This window comes from Schistocerca nitens, chromosome 3 (assembly GCF_023898315.1).
Source record: "Schistocerca nitens isolate TAMUIC-IGC-003100 chromosome 3, iqSchNite1.1, whole genome shotgun sequence".
Taxonomy (NCBI): Eukaryota; Metazoa; Arthropoda; class Insecta; order Orthoptera; family Acrididae; genus Schistocerca; species Schistocerca nitens.
The window spans coordinates 375,781,577-375,802,574 of NC_064616.1; the positions used below are offsets into that span (position 1 = coordinate 375,781,577).

Sequence of the window (20,998 nt, forward strand, 5' to 3'; positions counted from 1 at the left end):
GAAAATCCGACGATACCACATTCGACACACCACCCAACGCGTGCTTGAGTGGCGCGGGGCAACTTTGAAACCTTCAATGGTAATCCCTGTTTTTTATTGCAGATTACGATTCTACGGCAAAATCTTCATACGTTTTGTTTGAAGTATGTTCTTCATTTCTCCACAGACGGCACTGTAATCACAGGAATAGAAATGGGTACACAATCGTAATTTACGACATGCTACTCAATGGCCCTTGAATATCCTATGGTACGTGGGCCTCCACCTCCGCACCGCGAGATTAGGACAAGCCATTAATTCATAACTTCTAATTGGAAACCACATTCGCAAAATTGTATTCCTGTGACACATCGAAGAAGGGACTACTTGACCCACCACCGCGGCCTGATTTACGGAGTACGTAGGATATAGGTTCGCGTTACTGTTGCCTTCTATGCCGAGCGTTTTCCAGAGTGAGCCAGCTCTCGTTCGTTCTTTTACAAGGTTGCGAACGCATTAATGTCTGATGAAAGTGTACAGAACAGCAAAAGGAAACGAAGCAAACGTTTTACGGAAGAAGCTAATGAAATTGCTGTATCAGCGGCAGTGCACCACAACCCACGGGCAAGCGTCCGACAGTTACTCCGCGATTCCGGTATGTGGCATGTCAACAACTGCAAACGACCCCCACGTTCTTTGCCCAGGTACTATTTTCCGATGAGTCTTCATTCACAAACCAAGGTAGTTTTAACGGGCATAACATGCATTTATGGAGTGTAGACAATCCCCACTGGTAACAGCAAGGTGACCATCAACCTCCTTTGTCGGTTGACGTATGGTGTGGCATCATGGGGAACAAACTCATTGGTCTGTATTTTATCGTTGGACGAAGGCAAATATCGAACGTTTCTGGAACAGGAACTACGAGTGCAGGACGTTGCCCCGGATGTTCGGTGACGTATGTGGTTTCAGCACGACGGTTTCGCAGCGTATTACGCAACTGAAGCACGGCAGGTATTAGATCGTGTTTACACTGGTCGGTGGATCGGCCCTATTAATTTGCCGCCTAGGTCTCCGTACTTCACGTGTCCGGATATCTTTAGAGGGGGAGATTTAAAAGATAAGGTGTAACAGCAAGTGCTAACAGGTCCTGAGGACATGGTCGACCGCATCAGAAACGTCTGTGCCGACATTCCCGCAGATTTGCTTTTGCCGTGTGCGCGGTCATTTAAAAAGCTGATCACTAAGTGTATTGAAGTTGGCGACACTACATTCGAACATTTATTCTAATTGGGAAAGTAGAGACGCGTTCGCCTCGAGCCACGGCACAAGTGGCACGTAGAATTGTCCCTGTTCAATACGTCAGAGGAACAAAACGTTGTGAATGTAGTTTTCAATTAGCAATTATGAATTACTAGCCGGTCCTACCCTCGCAGTGTGGTGGTGGGATACCACATACCATTGGGTATTCAACGACCCTTGAGTAGCAAGTCGTAAACTGCGATTGTGTACCCATTTCTATTCTCCCCATTACAGCGCCATCTGTTGTGAAACGAAGAAAATGTTTTAGATCTAGTTTTTGACGTAGAATCGCAATCCGCAAAAGAAAAGAGAAAAAAAAGGGAGAAAAAGTTCGCATTGATGATTTTATTTTAAAGTTGCCCAGCGCCATTCAAGCATAAGATTTTGGGGGAGGGTGGTTCAAGTGTTGTCTCATTGGATCTCCCCCTTAAGACAAATAAATGGGATCTATTACTTTTTTTGATGCGATATGTAGTTTTCGAGACTCAATGTCTTTAGTTACAATGAATACATTGCACGAATTAGACAGTACTGACTGTTGAGTCGTGGCTGAGGGGAGCTCAGGTGAAGTTTCGGATTCCGGGTCATTCCGTGGGCACTGCAGTGTATGACGGAACAGCCTTACTTAGAAGTTAGGTGCCACCCTGGGGTTGTTGCCAGGGCACGCACCGCATATTTTGAAGTTGCGGTTTCTGGTAGTAGTTTGGGGTGACGAGGAGAACACGGAAAGTGCCATAATCCGATTTCCCCAAAAATCTTCGCTCAGTGGAAAGAGAGTCAAAATAAGAAAACACGTGTCTCGGCTTACTCGTAGATACTCGATCGTTTCGGTGATAATGACTTTCAAAGTTTTCGTCGCACTTTACAAGCCTGTAAGCCGTCGGTAATCTCAGCAGAAACTCCAGCACAGTGGCTAGTTCAGCGGTCTCTCTTTTGGGCCCCGTTCTGGAAACCCGACAATTGTTTTAATTTTATTTTATTTTTTACATGTATCCACCTACAGTATGTCTTTTGAAGATTACTACTCGAATGTTCCTTATCAAGTTAGGGGAAACAGGGGTGTTATATTAATTGCAAAATTATAACTCGGTCTTCACAATAAGTGTCATACATTTGTTATAAATATATGTGTGAATGATATTTGCAGGGGTTACAGCCTTTTAAATTCTCATATTCTTATATTTCATTCTTATTACAATTCTTGTATATTACTCTTATGTTTATTCTTCAGAGTGACAGCGTGCGTTCCCTTGGATGATACCGATCGTACACCATAAGCATCGCGCTAAGGCAGGTTTTTCACAGCGACATTTCTTCGCGTAAATCACACTCGGGAACGAAACTTCGTTAACATTGCTGAAGATTTCATACGTTGTCAATAACTTCTCGGCAAACCACGTATTAAGTAATACTTTGCAGAAAACTGGTGCTTGCAGTTTGTTGTGAATCAAGATAAACTACAGGAATTTCATAGAAAACAGTTTCAAATAATTTTCTCATCCATTTTTTTTAATTGATTCACCAGACATACAGTTAGCAGACGAATAATGACGACATTATTTCCAGACACACTGGAAGACATTCGTGTAGTAATCTTCTACGGCCGGCCGCGGTGGTCTCGCGGTTAAGGCGCTCAGTCCGGAACCGCGCGACTGCTACGGTCGCAGGTTCGAATCCTGCCTCGGGCATGGATGTGTGTGATGTCCTTAGGTTAGTTAGGTTTAAGTAGTTCTAAGTTCTAGGGGACTGATGACCACAGATGTTAAGTACCATAGTGCTCAGAGCCATTTGAACCATTTGAATCTTCTACGGACATGGGTAGATAAATGAAGAACAAAAACAGAGATAACAATCGGGTTGCGAATGCGGAGCTCAAAAGTTTGAAGATGTGACGCAAGCCACTTCGCCTCCGCATCTGTTCAACTATTTTCTCGCTAAAAGGCACATAAAGTGCCTCGAAAACTGTATCGTTGTTTTTTCAGAAACGGTCAAGTATCTAAGGGTAATCCGAGACAGGCGTTCTGTTATTTTTACCTCTGTTCCAATGAGAGATTTTTGGGAAATCCGGTTATGGGACTTACCATATTCTCCTCTTCAGTACAAAGAGCTTTGAATTCTGACCATTCGTTTCCCGGTAGTTGGCGCACGCTGTCACCGACTCGCTTCCTGGCTGTTGATCTGTGCCAACTTGTAACACTGACGTGCCGTGACACGCTAATGTCACCCTTTTAGAGGATTCCAAATTCGACCGTGCGTGTGTCTAATGGAAAAGGGTATCGGACTATTATTTCGAATTTTGTAAACTTAAAAGAACTACCAAACGGGCTTTAACCTTGGAATTTAACAGAAGTGGTGAAATCATAAGTGAATGAAAAAATGAACGGTTGCCAGCCTAATTAGGCACATTAATTTGGAAATATGTATTTGAGATTATTGGATATTAGTTACTGAAGTTACTTTTGTTGACATTTCCCTTTGAATAGCAAACAGGATACAAACTGACCAGTGCACTCTGTACTGCGCGTGTATACACACACACACCAGTAGATTATGGAGAGCAAAATTGCACCGAGCTCGTACTAATCACAGCCACTCTCAAAAGTATTACTTAATCAAATTCTGAAACATCACTGCTTGAAGTGCAGAACTAATTTTGAAAATGAGGGGCTTTTACCTTGATTGACATGAAAAACACAAATAAAGCTGAATAACATCTAAATACACTGTTTAAGCTTACTGTTACTAAGCTTCCTAGTAACAGCAACAATTCAAATTTTTCTTAATAGGTGGAGAATATGGTGGGGACCCATAAACTGGTATAATTTCACTAGCCGAGGATCTTTGATTATTGCAATAGTAAAAACTAACTCTAAAAGCTAATCATTCACGTAAATTACTTTGCAAGGTAATAAAACACTACACTGGGTATAATTAACTTCAAAAGGAACCATTCATGATGGGTACCAAAACTACACTATCTTCGAAAATGTGCATGACTTCACTTCTAACACTACTACCATAAGTCTGTTCATTAAAGATTTATATGTACTTGAACTTTAATCAGCTGTGACGCAGGTATTCTTGGCAATAATATTTACACAATACTGCACTGTAATCTTACAGAATTATATTTTATAATAAACTAAGGATAGTTTAGCAACAGTCTACCTAGCTTCACTTTTGTGGTTTTAGTTTTTAAATAATTACGGTTTTCACTTTCTTATTAGTTTATCTTTGAATTTTTGTACTTATTTTTCCTACCTTAACAACTTCACTAGGAGTAGTTCATTAATAAAGCATCCAAATTTTACTCTTACTTTAACTTTTGCTACTCCTTTTACATTAGGCAAAAAAAGACGCTTTTAAACACATAAATTCAAGAATTGTTCATTTAAATCAGCATACTAGGTTGTAGCAGCACTTAGGTGAGGACCCTACGTAGGTTCATGATCAGGAATGAAGTTATGGTTTCGAACACGAATTGACGTTTTATATGATTATTATTGAAACAACAAACAAAGTAACTGATTAATGCCCATATATATTACTTAATTGAATGTATGAAATCTGTGAAGCAGAGGCGAAGAGTAGTGGCACGCGAAATGGCGGTTAACTGTACTCACGGCTCTTGATGGGCGAATGTTCTATAAAATCTCTTCTTGGTATCGGATTTTCAACGTATTAGAGCCATTCCATCATTCCGTGAATACCAAATAACAGCCAGGTCCACATCCGAGGCAAATCCCTTCTAATGCAGCTTCCAATTGCCATTCTTATCACCTTGCTAAGGCTAGCCACACACTGCGTGCCGTTGACACAAAGGAGCCGCTCAGTTTGACCGCCAAACCCACCTTTTACATCGCGCCATGCCACTTGCGTTGTTGAGGGACTTCCCAACAGCGTTTACATGTTACAAATACAAGTGGCCTAAGCATGAACCAGCTTTCAACAAATATACTTTCTTCCTGAACACTTTCATCTTACAATAATTTGAAATTTCGACAGAGGCTTTTGCTTTTTTCATATATTCGTTACAAAACCCTAATTTTCTTGCCGTACATCTAGGAATTCAAACAACAAAGAATGCCCACTTCATAAATTACAGATACACAGTTACTATAAATAAACCTACGCCTAATCGATATAAGTGTTACAAACTCTGTAATTGGAGGACGTAAGTGTTGCTTTTCGCTACAGCATAAGGTGTTAGTTTCATGTTTCAGAGTCAGAACTCCAAGCATTTCGCATTTATCTGGTTCTTTGTGCGTCTTTAATGCGAAGTTCATCGGGTGATTTCTTTTGTTTTTTTGAATGCGAATTACGCAGATGAGGAACCCTCACTTCGTTCTACTTTCAGTCTTCCTATCGATGTCAGTAAAGTCCTACATAACTAACTTTAGCGTCTCATGTTACCTTTCTGTGTTTTTGTTTTTCCAAGAGACCCATTTCAATAATATTGTACGTCGGTCTTGAATTGAATAGATGACTAGTACTTTGATAGTGACTTCCGTTTACGAAACCTGCTTCTTACAAATTCTCCCATGATTGGGTGATCCTTATTTAAGAAATATAGTCAGAAATACACTAAGGTGTTGTTTCAGTGTGACAGTGTTTACGTGTTAGTGGTTACGTTGTGCGCAGTGGCCGTATTATTAATGGAACGTTACGTTACGCGTTAAAGAGTTTACTGTCGGATCGAGTGGGTAGTACTCGCAGGTTTCTGTTTCGGAGCACAAACCAGTTACTAATATATATTGCTTTAAGCCCATTAAATTAAAATGTTTTTAAGACATTATTTTACTTGTTTCCACACCCATGAGCACGTTTTCTTGGTATCTGTTGAAGTACGTTAGTTTATCTGTTTTTCTTTGTAAATATTTATTCCTTATTCTTATTTTATGACATGTTCCACGGCCTGGAGGATCTCCACACTATGGACCTATTGGAACTAAAACTGAATTTAATCTAATATAATCTCTGGGAAATAAGAAAGACGGACAATATTACATTCATTTATAAAAAAAAAAGGAAACTCACGGGCGACTCAATTACAGACAGCTGCTGTGCTGGGGGAAGAACGCTCCTCTCGCTTTTGTGAATAGAATAGATGGGAGTATCATTGAGTGGAATGCCATCGGCCATTCTAATTGCCGTCAGTGTAACTACAGAACGCAGGATGGACAACATGTGCGAAATTATTATGTTTCATTGCATACAGATCATTGGTGCCTGGCGCATGGGATGCTCCATCGCCAGGTACAAAACGTTCTTGACAGCTGGTGTTCAGAACACTCTAAATGCCTGTCATCAACTGACGTGTTAAAAAAATGGCTCTGAGCACTATGGGACTCAACTTCTGAGGTCATTAGTCCCCTAGAACTTAGAACTAGTTAAACCTAACTAACCTAAGGACATCACAAACATCCATGCCCGAGGCAGGATTCGAACCTGCGACCGTAGCGGTCTTGCGGTTCCAGACTGCAGCGTCTTTAACCGCACGACCACTTCGGCCGGCGACGTGTTAAAAATGAGATATCACGCAAAGATATGAACACATCTCTGTGTGATATTAAGAATACGTTCTTCGACGTTGTGTCTACCTAGCCTAAGTCACCGGAATCAGTTTATGAAATGAAGTGAGTAAAACACAAAGTGAAGCTACTTAATACTCTCCCTAAACTCTAGAACTTTATGTAAGTCATTCAGTTACATATTTTTGAATTATAGCCAACATTTCGTGGACAGAAATTACTTCTTAGACTTCAAGTATGAAATTAAGCTCAACAGCAATTGAATCAGAGACACGTCGTGGCATTAATGTGTATGTAAAGTAAATAGCATGCAAAACGCTGGTGTGACGAATTCTAGAGAAACTGATCTAGTTTTTGGTGCCTTTATCAAGTAATTACGACAGCAGACATGGAACGAATCCAGGGGCGACGATCTAAGATTGTTACAGGTCTTCATAGCCAGTTCAAAAGAGTATCAGAAATGCTCGGGGAATTTGTATGGGAATTCTTGGAAGAGAGACGACATAGTTCTCACGAAACCTTTTACGGTAAATTTTGAGAACCTGTAGTCGAAGAAGACTGTGCGAGAGTTATTCAGTCACCATCGAATATCTCGTGGATATTTCCGCAAATAAATGCTAGGCAGCTAACAGAGGAATGTGGGGAGTTATTCCTTCCTCACTGACTACGCGATGAAACCGGTCAGAAAATCGGTAATTTTGATACGAAGTACTTTCCGTCAAGCAGTGTATAGTGACCTGTGGAGTATATATGTAAATGTCGTTACAAACATCATCATAAAATTTATTCAAAGTCTCTAAAATTGCCTATTTAACGACGAAAACAGATTAAATCCGAAGGTAGAAATAAGCTAACTATTTCAGTTCACCAAAGTACTGAGACACGTCGTATAAATACCAGTTCGTATCTCAAGACACATGGCAAATTTTAAATGTTAACTGAACCTGAATTGCAATAACTACTCACGCGAAAACTTGTAACCGGTGGACACTGAACGTAACTCGTAAAATATTTACATATTCATAATATGTGTCCGACACATCGCCCAACAAAAATCGCGCCCGTGAACAATTCTACTTGACCTGTCACTTGCAGCCAAACAATTGCCACTGCTCGTTACTCCACTCCCACCTCTTCGTTTCCAGACAGTCCGAGTCATACTAATCTCCGTGATTCCCTCCGTGTCGTATTTTCAATTTGATTCAGAGTTTCTGTTATCATCGTATCTTGCTCCGATAGGCAGTTTCTATAATGGATTCGTCCGAGTAATAGTTACGACAATGGTCGGTTCTGAATCATACACTGATGAGACGAACTATTATGACCATCTGCTTAACAGAGCGTTGGACCGCCTTTGGGAGACAGTAGAGAGTAGCGATTCTGGCTGACGTAGGTTCGACAGGTGCTTGGTAAGTTTCCGGAGGTATTTGGCAGCAGATGCCTACGCACAGCTCAAACAATGCCCACAAATTACGTGCCGGTGGTTTGTGAAGGACGTAGCAAACGCCGTGTAACGTTCCAGATGTGTTCGTCGTGTCCATATTAGGCGAATATGGTATCCAAGACGTCAATGTGAATTCACTGTCAAGCTCCTCAAAACACTACAGGATGATTCTGGTATTATGAGACGGACAGTTATCCTTCTGGAGGGTGCCATCGCCACCGGGGAAGACATCAACCAGTAAGCGATGTAGGTGGTCCGCATCCGCATTCACATAGTTTACAGCTGCCGTTGAGCCTCCAGAAACCAACAGAGGTACAGTGCAAGCCTAGGTGAATGTTTCTCATTGCATAATATCTTCCCCAGCAGCCTGTTCGTGTTTTTCGGTGCAACTTTCGAGCAGCTGTTGGCTAGGATGACGACCGCCGATGTAGTGTAAAAAGAAACTTTATTCATCCGACGATGCCCCATGTTTATATTGATCCAAAGTCAAATCTCGGTGATCTTGCGCTCCCAGCAATCGTTTCGGACAATATCGTCGGTTCGGTATGGAAAAAAGTAGGGATCTCCCGCTGCGGAGACCCATGCTCAAAAATATACTCTAAACTGTGCTGCGAAATACTCGTGCCTGCATCAGCATTGTAATCTGTCTTCAGATCTGCCACTGAATGCCGCCTACCCTGCTTTACAGAGCGGCAAAAGGCTCCCTCTTCCACATTCTGTGATCAGGCGTTGACGTCCAGAACCGTGTCGCCGCAGTTTAACCACTTTCCAACGATAGTGACGATAGTAGCGCGCGAAAAGCCGACCTGTCTTGCCGCTTACGTGGTGCTTGTTCCGAGGTGCTGGGTTATAACACTCTGCCCTTTGCCAAACTCGCAGTCAGCGTATTTCCCGGTTTGTGACCCTATTACCAATAGAATGATCCCCCATTCTTCACATCTCCGGCTGCATGCTTTCCTCATCTCACTGGTAACGTACTGACATGAGTGGCTCTTTCTTACGAGTAATGGCAAGCGTTCCGCTTCACATTCCGGTCCTATGTGTTCTCCGTCGATGATACGCACAAATTGTCTACGTCACATCTTTCTACATCTGTTTGTGAGAAGTGGGAAAAATTATAAGAAATTAAACTCAGATGCATTACTTGTAAATTTTTCTAGTGTTATTTTAAGAAGATGATGCATTACTTGTAAATTTTTCTAGTGTTATTTTAAGAAGATGTGGGAATTATTCGTAGGAGTTGCTTATTCTGAAATAAGAACAACTGTCATTTAATGAAAAGAAATGTAAGTGTGTGTAAATTCTCTTTTTGATACATTCTGATTACTTCATTTTCAGGGCTGATTGACTTCATGGTGAGCAGTCATCCAATTGCAGTCACTCTTCGCGAACATGTCGTTTTTAAAGTGATTCCCATGATGAATCCCGATGGAGTCTTCCTGGGAAACTACAGGTAAGAACATAAAACGGCCTTACTTGCTGTTACTTCCACGCCGTTTCCAAGAGCCTAGTAATGCAATAATAGAAAAAGATTTACGTTCAGATTAAGACAGAGCTTATTTTGTAAGGCTTTTCTGTTCTCGTGAACGGTGAGAGCCAAAAAAAAAATATTTGTCATTGTCCATGAAATTCATTCGGGAAAGCTGGATGTTCCTGCTATTGTTTTGAGTGCACCAAGGGTGGGAGTGTTTCCTTTTTTCCTTTTGCCTCCATTTTTCTTTCCTGTTTATTCGCTTGCTAAGAGAGCGCCCACTAAATATTCTGCTGTGGTACTGTCGCAATGCCGCAAAACGCGAGCAAATGTCTGTGTCGTGAACAAAGAGAGCTGCCACGGGCGTAAACAATTGCGATGTTCGCCGCGGGTCAACAGAAAATACAGTACTGACTCGCTTATTTACCACATATTGACACTGCAAAGTGATTTAACTATTCATACCGGACACAGGCTAAACCAAGCATGTTGTAATGCCTAGCAGACAGTGAAAATGAGTGAAATAAAAATCTTTTTCCTTCGTTAATACACCATCTAATTCAGAAATTTACGAAGGGGCGTTGCACACTACCATTTTATTCAGAGAACTGTTCACAGTGTCTTTCCTTGGTAATTAAATGACGGAAGAAATTTTTCACACTGCCGTCGATTGCGAAATGCTGTAAAAATATGGAATAAAGCAGTGTGCCGGATCGAAACAGAAACCCGTTCAACGGACACCATCTGAGCCAGCCTTAGACTAGTCGTTCTCCTACTAGATGAAGTGTTAAGTTTCACATAGCAGGCACTTTCCTTTGGCGTTTTCCTTAATGTGTTAATGGAAGTGAAGTATGCGTAGTACGGTGACTGCGCAGTGTAATATTGTGTTTATGTCACTCCCAGTCATTTAAGTCACCTCCACAAACAGCTCTACATAAAATTATTAACGAAAACACTCATCCCAGCTCCGCGTACAGTCTCGCTGCTACGTTAGTCATGGCTTGGAATTTCTTTTTCACACTCATTAGTCTGGCTGCTGGATACATCTGTTTGCTGTCAGTTTCAAGATTAAGGAGATCAGGCTACTCTGAATTACTCGATGTAGGTCAGATATGCCTCGTTCTGCAATGCGTAACGCTATCGTGCGCTTTATTTTATGAAACTGGGTCTCGTTCATGGTACTATGAGCGACCGGACGTTCTAGGAGGAGGAAGAGGAAGAGGATCACCGAAGTCATCAGAGTTGACAACGGTAGACAACTTCTGTAAAACATGTGTACCATAAGCTAATCCCAGTCAGACTAATTCTACAACTTTTGATGTTGACTGAAAATTTCCCCCGGGTTCCCGGGTTCGATTCCCGGCGGGGTCAGGGATTTTCTCTGCCTCGTGATGACTGGGTGTTGTGTGATGCCCTTAGGATAGTTAGGTTCAAGTAGTTCTAAGTTCTAGGGGACTGATGACCATAGATGCTAAGTCCCATAGTGCTCAGAGCCATTTGAACCATTTTGAAAATTTCCTTTAACTGCGATCCAATTGTCATGCTGGAAAATCTGTAGTGCCAAATCTGTTAGGTTAAATCAAGTTTTCTAGTGTTGGATGTGAGGCATGTTCTGAAAGAGGGTGGATATGTACGAATGGGGCATTTAAGTATGAGGGCTATGTTTTTCTTTCAAGGTCCGATCACTCGCAAAATTAAAACCACAGAGAAAATCCGATGAAGTTTTGCACAGAAATGTTGCACGGTGTCCCAGTCAATCGCATCACGTCGCACAGTTAACATGTAAAGTTGCCTAGAACAATAGAATCTTCCTGCAAGTGTGAATGGCGTGCTGTCATTTCTTCATGCTGAGGGGTCTTGCCTGATTTCCATGAGCCCACATCATGTAACTGTCATAAGTGACAGCAGTGTTTGGCAGTGGTGCAGTAACTTTGAAACAGGACTTACAGACGTTCACGATGGAGGCAGTCAGAGCACAAAGCGAGCGTCATTCGATTACCTTGTTCTGCGAGTGGATTTGGCGATTGGTGAAAATCGCTGCTACGAGCAATTCAGAACAAGCGAATAGGAATTTCGTCACCAGGCATTGTCCTTCTTCATAACAAAGTTCAGTGGTAAATTGCCGTTGCAACGAAGACGCTCCTGCAATGTTTTCAATGGGAAGTGTTTCATCAACCACCATACAGCCGGATCAGCATTTAGGCACAGACAAGGAGTTGCAGACTAGAGTAGAGAACTGGCATAAATCAGAAGCGAATGCCTTCCACGATAAGGATATTGAACAGTTAGTACCACATTATCACAAATATTTACGTCGGTGTCGCAGCTATGCAGAGAAGTAGCTAGAAGGTGTAGCTAAATGTTGCAAATAAAACATTTTGGAAAAAGATATGGCCCTCGTACATTATTTTAGAACTCTCCTCTACAAGAAGTCCTAAACCTCAAAATTCTAAATTTACAAACTGTAGATACTACTGGACTGAGCATATTGAGATTAGGAAGCAATGGTCGGGAACGAATGATTCAGGCAGTAAGGGGTCTTGAGAAATGCATGGGAAGCACCTGTTTGTGATCTGCTTACGTTTCAGTGTCGACGTCGCTGATGCTATTTTAAAAAATCTCCGTCAACCTCCAGACTAGTGTCCACATTAGATTTTCCATCTGGGGTAACATGAATTCTTTGTGATACAACAGGTATATTTGTCAGTATGCAGAAAAATTTCATGCGCCGTTATAATAAATGCACTGAGACTCGAGTTCTTTAGTGTGAACAATTCCTATGAGCTAAAATGTTGTTGTTATGTGTCGATTATTCATGTCAATGACAAACCATATATACATTTCTGACAGTCACTCCCTGATCTAAGCATAATCAGTGAAGGATCCTCAATCATCTGCATAATTTTAACCATAATGCTTCCGACTTTTATAATCACTATGTATTTTGTTGTAAACGATAGCGTGTACTTTGAACAACGGTTAAGTGATATGCAACCTCCGGCAGGTGTACTTACAGTTACAGCACTGTTATACGAGGGTCACCAATCAGTGTGATCGTCTCACATTTGTGTGATGTTTACCGCACTATGCCACGACCGTGAGTGCGTTGAATGAGCACATTTTGCTAACATGTTAGGAGCGTAGTTATCGCACGTCCATGTACGGGAATTGTTATTTATAGCCTAGGGGCTCATCAGTTGGCTCATTTACGCGTGTCCTGATAATCAAATTGTGGCAGTTACGTAATGGGTTTCCAATTTAATGATGTTAGCTCTGCAGTACTGTATTACGAGGGATATACGGGAACTAATGTGATTTTGTGAGTTAGTCAGATTAAAAACGCAGGCATTTTCGGCTACAAATATTTTCTAATTTGGATTCGCAGTAACTGCACACAATGGTTATGAAGAAACGCAGATAGTATCACTGAACACTTTTTTCTATAGATAGTACTGCACTGTTATCGCCAAGTTGTATGTGGTTCATGACAGGCTCATTGTCTTATGCACTACTTGTGAATTATGTGAAAGAGTGTTGATAAGCTCTATTGCACATTTCAGTACGTAAGAAAATGTATTGTGTTGAACTATATTAAATAATTACCTTAGGAACTAGCTGATACGTTAACGGGCTACAAATGTAAGGGGCAGTCAAATGGAAACGAGCGGATGGAAAAAGTAAGTAAACTGTTCACTATTTCAAAATTAATTGCTATAACGGTTAACATATTCATCCCGATGTGAGACGAGAGACCTAAAACTGTTTGCGGTTGCCTTCAGAGCTAGGATTGTACCCAGGCATGCAGCATTTCGTCAGAAGCAGATTAACGGCCACTAATGTATACCTACAAGGATCCACAAATATGGAAATCACATGAGAAGAGATCAGGACTGTATGGAGAATGTGTAAAGACCACCCAGCAAACCTTCTACGGCATACTCGAAGCAACGTTATCCTATGCTTATTCTTCATACTTTGGAGTCTACTGACGTACGGAAAATCGAAAAGGGAGTCAACATTGCTGAAGTATGTGAAGGTGGTTTTGGAACACCCACTTGTTGCCAAGGTTGTTTGAATACGGTGTAGAAGTTTCGCTAGGAAGTCGTCGCACATCACCCATACAGTCTCGGTCTCTCCTCATGCGGTTCCCATATTTTTGGGGCCCAGAAAAGACACATTCGTTGTCGACGATTTCCTTCTGACTAATAGGTGCACCCCTGGTTACAATCTTGTTTCTGTAGGCAACTACAAATATTTTTTCCATGAGGCCACTCACCGTCTTGCTTCACTGTGGAATAAATGTATTAACAGTTATGGAAATTTCTTTGGAAATAATGAACATTTTACTTACTTTCTTTCGATCGTCCAGTTAATTGGACTGCTCTTCGTATACGATATATTCATGGACATCTTTTCTGATGAAAACAAAGAACTCCACCTCTGTTACTGGAATACAGATACCTTATTATTTTATAAGTTTTATTTTCGCGACGAATGCATATACAGTGCAACAGCATAATGACAATTTCAGAATGATGTGCACATCTAGACAATATTCACGATATTTAATTATCAATATCCTTGTTCAATAAATGAGAAAGAACCATGCCATATTCACCTGTGGGGCACTACTGACCTGGACGTTTCACTATTGGGAAGAAAAACGTAAAATTCTCTTAGTTTCCAACACTGATCACTCAGACCTTGGAAGAGTTAAGATAATGACTATTGGGAACTTATACTAAGCTTTTCCCACTGTGTTCTCACGTTAACGAATAATAAACTTGAAATCGGAATAATAATAATAATAATAATAATAGTAATAACTAAACTAAACTAATAAAACAGCACGTTCCCACATACAAGTATGCAACACAAAATGTACTGGAGAATGATGAATACAAATTATACTGGAACAGAACCATTATAACATATAAAACAACACCACATAACAAACCTGACATCATACTCACCAATAAAAAGAAGAAATTAACACAACTAATCGAAATATCCATACCCAATACAACAAATACACAGAAGAAAACAGGAGAAAAAAAATGGAAAAACACATCCAACTGGCTGAGGAAGTCAAAGACATGTGGCATCAGGATAAAGTTGACATCATACCAATTATACTATCAACTACAGGAGTCATACCACACAATATCCACCAGTACTTCAACGCAACACAGCTACATCCAAACGTATATATACAACTACAGAAATTGTAATTATTGATACATGTTCAATTACCCGAAAGTTCCTAAATGCAATGTAACATATACCGTACAGTAAAAAGGAAGTCACGCTTGATCAAGATCCGCGTCACTATCCATCTTTGACCAGACATAATGTCTGAGAAGAGAAAGAAATAATAATAACGGAAAATTCTACTTTTTATCTGCCAAAAATTATTACATTTTCAGTTAAAATCTTTTTTAAAGATTGAAACATACTGTGGCATTAACATGCAAAAAGAAAAACCATATCCTTATCCTGTGGTTACGCTGCATATTTTAGTATATAGTGACGTACGGAACTATAAAACGGAAATTCAACATTGCTGGAATATGCGAAGGAGGTTTTGGTCTTAAACTTAATGATGATGTGCTATAAGGATACATGAGTTCTTCTTGGCGTTTATGGGACAGCGAAATTTACTTCGAGGCCAGAGAACGAATCGTGGTAGTTCCAGGGAGAATATGATTTGCACGATCACCCTCTTTAATGTCTTAATATTACAGTGAAGCATAGTGCTATCAGCCTGCTAACGTGGTCTGTCTGGTGGAATCGGAAAAGGGAAGTGATTAATAGCAGTCGTAAAACTTAATCGAAATGTCGGAGAGATGAGGAGATAGCCAAACGATTTTCCATGAAGCTGCTCCTCCGTTTTTACAGCTTCTTATGGATCTTAAGAACACCCATGTTCAAGATGTCATGCAATTTAGTGCTACATAAGCTTATAGAATAGGTAACATTGAATTAGTCTCAAGAATTTTGTAGGTTATAAGCTACTTATCGTAGCAAATTGTTTTCTGGGAAAACGCATTGTCCAGCAAATTTGCGACACACCAACAAGCAAATATTCTACTCAAGTTGAACTGCATTGTAGTAACTTCTTTACTTAAAATGTAATTTTAGCCTAGGACGCCTCAGAGAGCTAATTGCCAGACGACTTTCTTAATGCTGCTCCTCCGTTTTTATAGCTAATTCTGTCCCTGTAGAGTATCCCTGTTAAAAACTCCCGTAACTTAATGGTAAATAAGCTTACCGAGTAGATAACACGGAACTAGTCTATAGGTTTTTGTAGATTATTACCTCCTGATCATTATAAATTGTTTTCGGAGATAAAGCATTGGCTAGTACATTTGCCACACACTGAAAAGCTAACTTCTTCAATTAAAAATTAACTGTAGGCGAGAATGCCTGAAAGAGTTAATTACAACAATGAATATTTGGAATATTTAAAAAGTGGCATCTTTGAGGAATGATGGGTGTTCACATCAAAAAAATTACGTTTCCGTTTGTTAAGGCCTAGAGTTGTGCTCTAAGTTAGATTTCTCCATTGCTGTTGTAAAAAAAAATACTGAAAACAAAAATTTCGGGAAGAGTTAGGTAGCGTTAAAACACGCTTCAAAAGGAGCTAGCTCCTCGTAGTTTGGAATTACCTTCTAATTCAACTGAAACAAGATGATATTGTCGTTAAGTTATTTGAATACTGCAGCACATTTTAAAGAGTTTAACTTCTGTAAAATATATTTTCTTGCCGAATATATACCAAAAGTGCGTTCTTCACTGTAATAGAATACTGTACATACTTCCTGTAATAATATTCATACTACGCATTTTTATATAGAAACCACCCACTTGTGTCAACTCACCCGTATTGACTTTGGTGGCTTTTTTGCAACACTTTCTATTGTGTAGGACTATTAATCCATAAACTTATGTTGTCATTAAGTGGAACCATTGCGCATATTTATAAAGACGAAGCTACACCTCGCATGAAAGACGGTATGTCTGTGACTCATGGAAAGGTGCAGCATACCGCTTCCTTGGAGCGTCGCATGATTCCAAATAAAGTTTTGTATGCAACATGTCCTTGTCAACGCAGTCATCAAAGGCGGAGTACAGCCTCAGTTTGCGGCACAACGAAGAAAATCTAACATACGATTAAAAAATTCATCCAGATATTTTGGTGATGAACTGCATCCCACAACAAAAAAATGGCACTAAGCACTATAGGACATACGAGGTCATCAGTCCTCTAGAACTTAGAACTACTTAAACCTAACTAACCTAAGGACATGACACACATCCATGCCCGAGGGAGTATTCGAAACTTCTACCGTAGCAGCCGCTTGTTTCCGGACTGAAGCGCCTAGAACCGCTCGACCACATCCCAAAACACCTTGACACGAGGCCAGTGCCTTTACTGGGAAAAAAGTATATTTTGATACAGCGAGGAAATAGAACTGTTAAACTGACACCTTCCTAAAGGGCAACAAAGGTGTGTAACGTTAGGTGGACACACATACCATACTCCCAGCTAGGTTGGATACGCCCACATTAGGCACGCGATCTCCACACGATGTGCTTACTTCATCGATTTCTTAGCCACTGGTGCCCCCAATACTTATCTTCTCACATTAAACACCTATCATCATTCCACAACCGCAATACCAGATCGGATACGTCTAGCATCTTGGATTTACCTTTACATAACACAAAATCTTTCTCCGTGTCATTCTCCATCTCACCCATACGACTATGGAACGCGCTCCCCTGTGATCTGCGTCTTATCCAGAACCACTCAACATTCAAGAGGGAACTCAGAACTTACATATTAGGGACGGTATAGGCACCATTGTTGTGCCCCTCTGATCTCTTTCTTTCTCCTCTCCATCATAGCTCCGAATTTTACCATTCTGTTTCTCTTCCTCTAACCTATCTACCTCTTCTATATCTCTTTCACCCCATTCTATCGTCTTATGTCTCTGCTCGATGAGAATAACTCACAAGCTGCAAGAACATAACGAGAAAATTCCCAACTAGCAATAGGACTGACATTCATAAAAGAAAAATATGTTTTCTTTCATATACATAGTCATTACTATTATTATTATTATTATTATTATTGATTGTTATAATTATTTTTTGATTGTTTTAATTATTGTACTACTGCTGTAATCTGTATTTTCTTTTCTTTAACATTAATACCGTATAACACGTTATATGCCCGTAATGTTCTGTAGAAACTGTAATTCGTTCAATCTGAGTATGCCTGGTTAGGTGTAAGAGAGGGCCTGCAGGCCCTAATCTTGCCAGGTAAAATAAATGCATAAATAAATAAATAAAATACCTCAACGTCTTTCGGTGTGAGACTGTGACTATGCTTGTCTTTATCATTGTCCTTTGGCTTCGTGGCTATAAAGTCATCCATAACATGTACGTATTAACTACAGTCAGTATTGATTGTTCTGTACGTACAATCGCATTCACACACAAATAACAATGTTACAGCAATTCTACATTAAATGTGAGTCACAGAAATAACATCCTTGACCCTTATGTTCGTTCTCATGCCAGTGGAAGAGGCGATGATTTCACGCAATAAACCGAGCGAGGTATTGTGATGTGTAGGAAACCATGTGATGTATTCACGTTACTGAACATCTTTTATTAAACGGGACTATCTTTTCTTTCAAATGAGTATTGTATACCAAATGATTATTATTCGCTCGGTGTAGTGAGCACAATTAGACAACTGTTGGGGCGTTCCCAAGCTATGGAGCCTCCATGTGGTGTGCTTATGACGTCTGGCGTGTCTAATACGGACGAGAATTGGAGTGATGTCAAGATGGACATACACAATTGATACGCGAATGACATCAAGATTTATTAATGATTTACCAAATATCGTGGTCACTGTCGATGTGATGCATCAGCGACATATTTTTTTACGTAAACAACAATTGTTTTGATACTTTGCACGCGTAGTAAACTAAATAATCTATAACACAATAATTGTTACCACTATCGTGGAACGAACGTAGCCAAATGACTACTGAAGGTAGACTACAATACTCAGGTACCCATGCAGCACGGATGCTTTTGATGGTTTGCAGGTGCTGTTCGAGGCTGTAGCTCTGACTACAGAGAAATGACGTTTGATATAATTCGACAATAATTCTTCTAACGTCCACCAGTGTTCAGCATTCTGTTGTTTGAAACTACATTTGCTGGCTTACAGACCATTAATTTTGAAACAGCGGTGGCAACAGACCACATAATACTGAAACACGTATAAAGGACAGTAAAGTGAAGAGAAATATGGAAAAAAGTAAGTAAACAGTTCATTATATCAATGTAGACAGAGAGGTAAAAATTGACACGCATGCCTGGAATGACATGGGGTTTTATTAGAACAAGAAAAAACAAAGTTCACAAAAGTTCCGACAGATGGCGCTGGACAGCAAAACTGCTACCATGACGGGTGAGAGGTACGCCGATATGTTACAGAATCGCATCATCCCCAGCCTGGGTGATAAACACCTGCTGGAACGTACGATGTGTATGCAGGATGGCGCTCCACCCCATATTGCTAGACGCGTGAAAGATCTCCTGCGCGCGTCGTTTGGTGGTGATCGTGTGCTCAGCCGCCACTTTCGTCATGCTTGGCCTCCCAGGTCGCCAGACCCCAGTCCGTGTGATTATTGGCTTTGGGGTTACCTGAAGTCGCAAGTGTATCGTGATCGACCGACATCTCTAGGGATGCTGAAAGACAACATCCGACGCCAATGCCTCACCATAACTCCGGACATGCTTTACAGTGCTGTTCACAACATTATTCCTAGACTACAGCTATTGTTGAGGAATGATGGTGGACATATTGAACATTTCCTGTAAAGAACATCATCTTTGCTTTCTCTTACTTTGTTATGCTAATTACTGGTATTCTGATCAGATGAAGTGCCATCTGTCGGACATTTTTTGAACTTTTGTATTTTTTTGGTTCTAATAAAACCCCATGTCATTACAAGCTTGTGTGTCAATTTGTACCTCTCTATCTACATTATTCGGTGATTTATTCAGTTTTCAAATTCATACTGACTCTTTGATCACCCGGTATTCAGCCCTCTATGAGACAAGACGGTCACTGCCTTCATGGAAAAATCTCTGCGGTTGCCTCAACAACCATGATTGTATTCAGGCGAGCGCCTCTTCGTCAGAAGCAATTGGGCCCACCCATATGTCCTTGCTAAGGATGTTTCAAGAATGCTGCGGAAGATTCGCTAGGAAACCATTACACGTCATCCATACAGTCCCGATCTCTCCCCACGCGACCTGCATATTTTTGGAGCCCTGAGGAAACATACTGATGGCCGTATATTTGCTTCGGAGGAAGAGATGCACGCCTGGGTACAATCATTATAGGCAACAGCAAACATTTTCCATGAATGCATTGACTGTCTTGTTTCAGAGTGAGATGAATGTATTAACAATCATGGAGATTGCTTTTGAAATAATAAAGAGACTATTTATTTTTTCCCATGTGTCTCGTTCTCATTTGACTGCCACATATATTTCGGGTCACGACATCGAGTGACAATATCTTCTGCAGAAACATCATGAAGCAAACTGACATGTGAATGATCTTAGCCGGCCGTTGTGGCCGAGCGGTTCTAGGTGCTTCAGTCTGGAACCGCGCTACCGCGACGGTCGCAGGTTCGAATACTGCCTCGGGCATGGATGTGTGTGATGTCCTTAGGTTAGTTAGGTTTAAGTAGTTCTAAGTTCTAGGGGACTGATGACCTCAGATGTTAAGTCCCATAGTGCTCAGAGCCATTAGAACCACTTTTTGAATGGTTTCAATTTGACTATAGCTGACTGATGGAGTTGCAAGCCAAAGTATGAGCGACCAAAGCGATGTCCTCTGAGCCACATTTTCATCCATCAGACCCTAATTGCGGCGTGAGTCCAGCCTACTTTCAATGTGAGTAGTGACGAAATAATTCACGTCGGACGTTACTACTGGACTCGCGGAGGGGTGGACAGCAGCCACCCATATTTACATTTTCCATGGTTTACCTGAAGTTAATAACGAAACGTCACAAAAACACACAGAAGGTAATGTTAATAGCGAGTCGCTCATCGGTGAAACTTCATAGCGCGTTACGGAATGATGTGGGAATGCTTCCGAAAAGACATTGATCCACCTATTTTGCAGTGCTACCCAAAATAGTTCTTATGCAGTTGGTGCTGGGTTCA

At 40.7% G+C, this 20,998-nt stretch overlaps 1 protein-coding gene across 1 annotated transcript in view; it reads left to right on the forward strand.

Annotated features, from left to right (window-relative positions):
- Window positions 1–20,998, forward strand: part of LOC126249237 (cytosolic carboxypeptidase 6) — a 1,486,464-nt gene that overhangs the window by 980,354 nt on the left and 485,112 nt on the right. Inside the window, exon 5 of the mRNA XM_049950894.1 lies at window positions 9,595–9,709. Within this exon, the coding sequence (XP_049806851.1) occupies window positions 9,595–9,709 (115 nt within the window). The remainder of the gene's footprint in view (window positions 1–9,594; window positions 9,710–20,998) is intronic.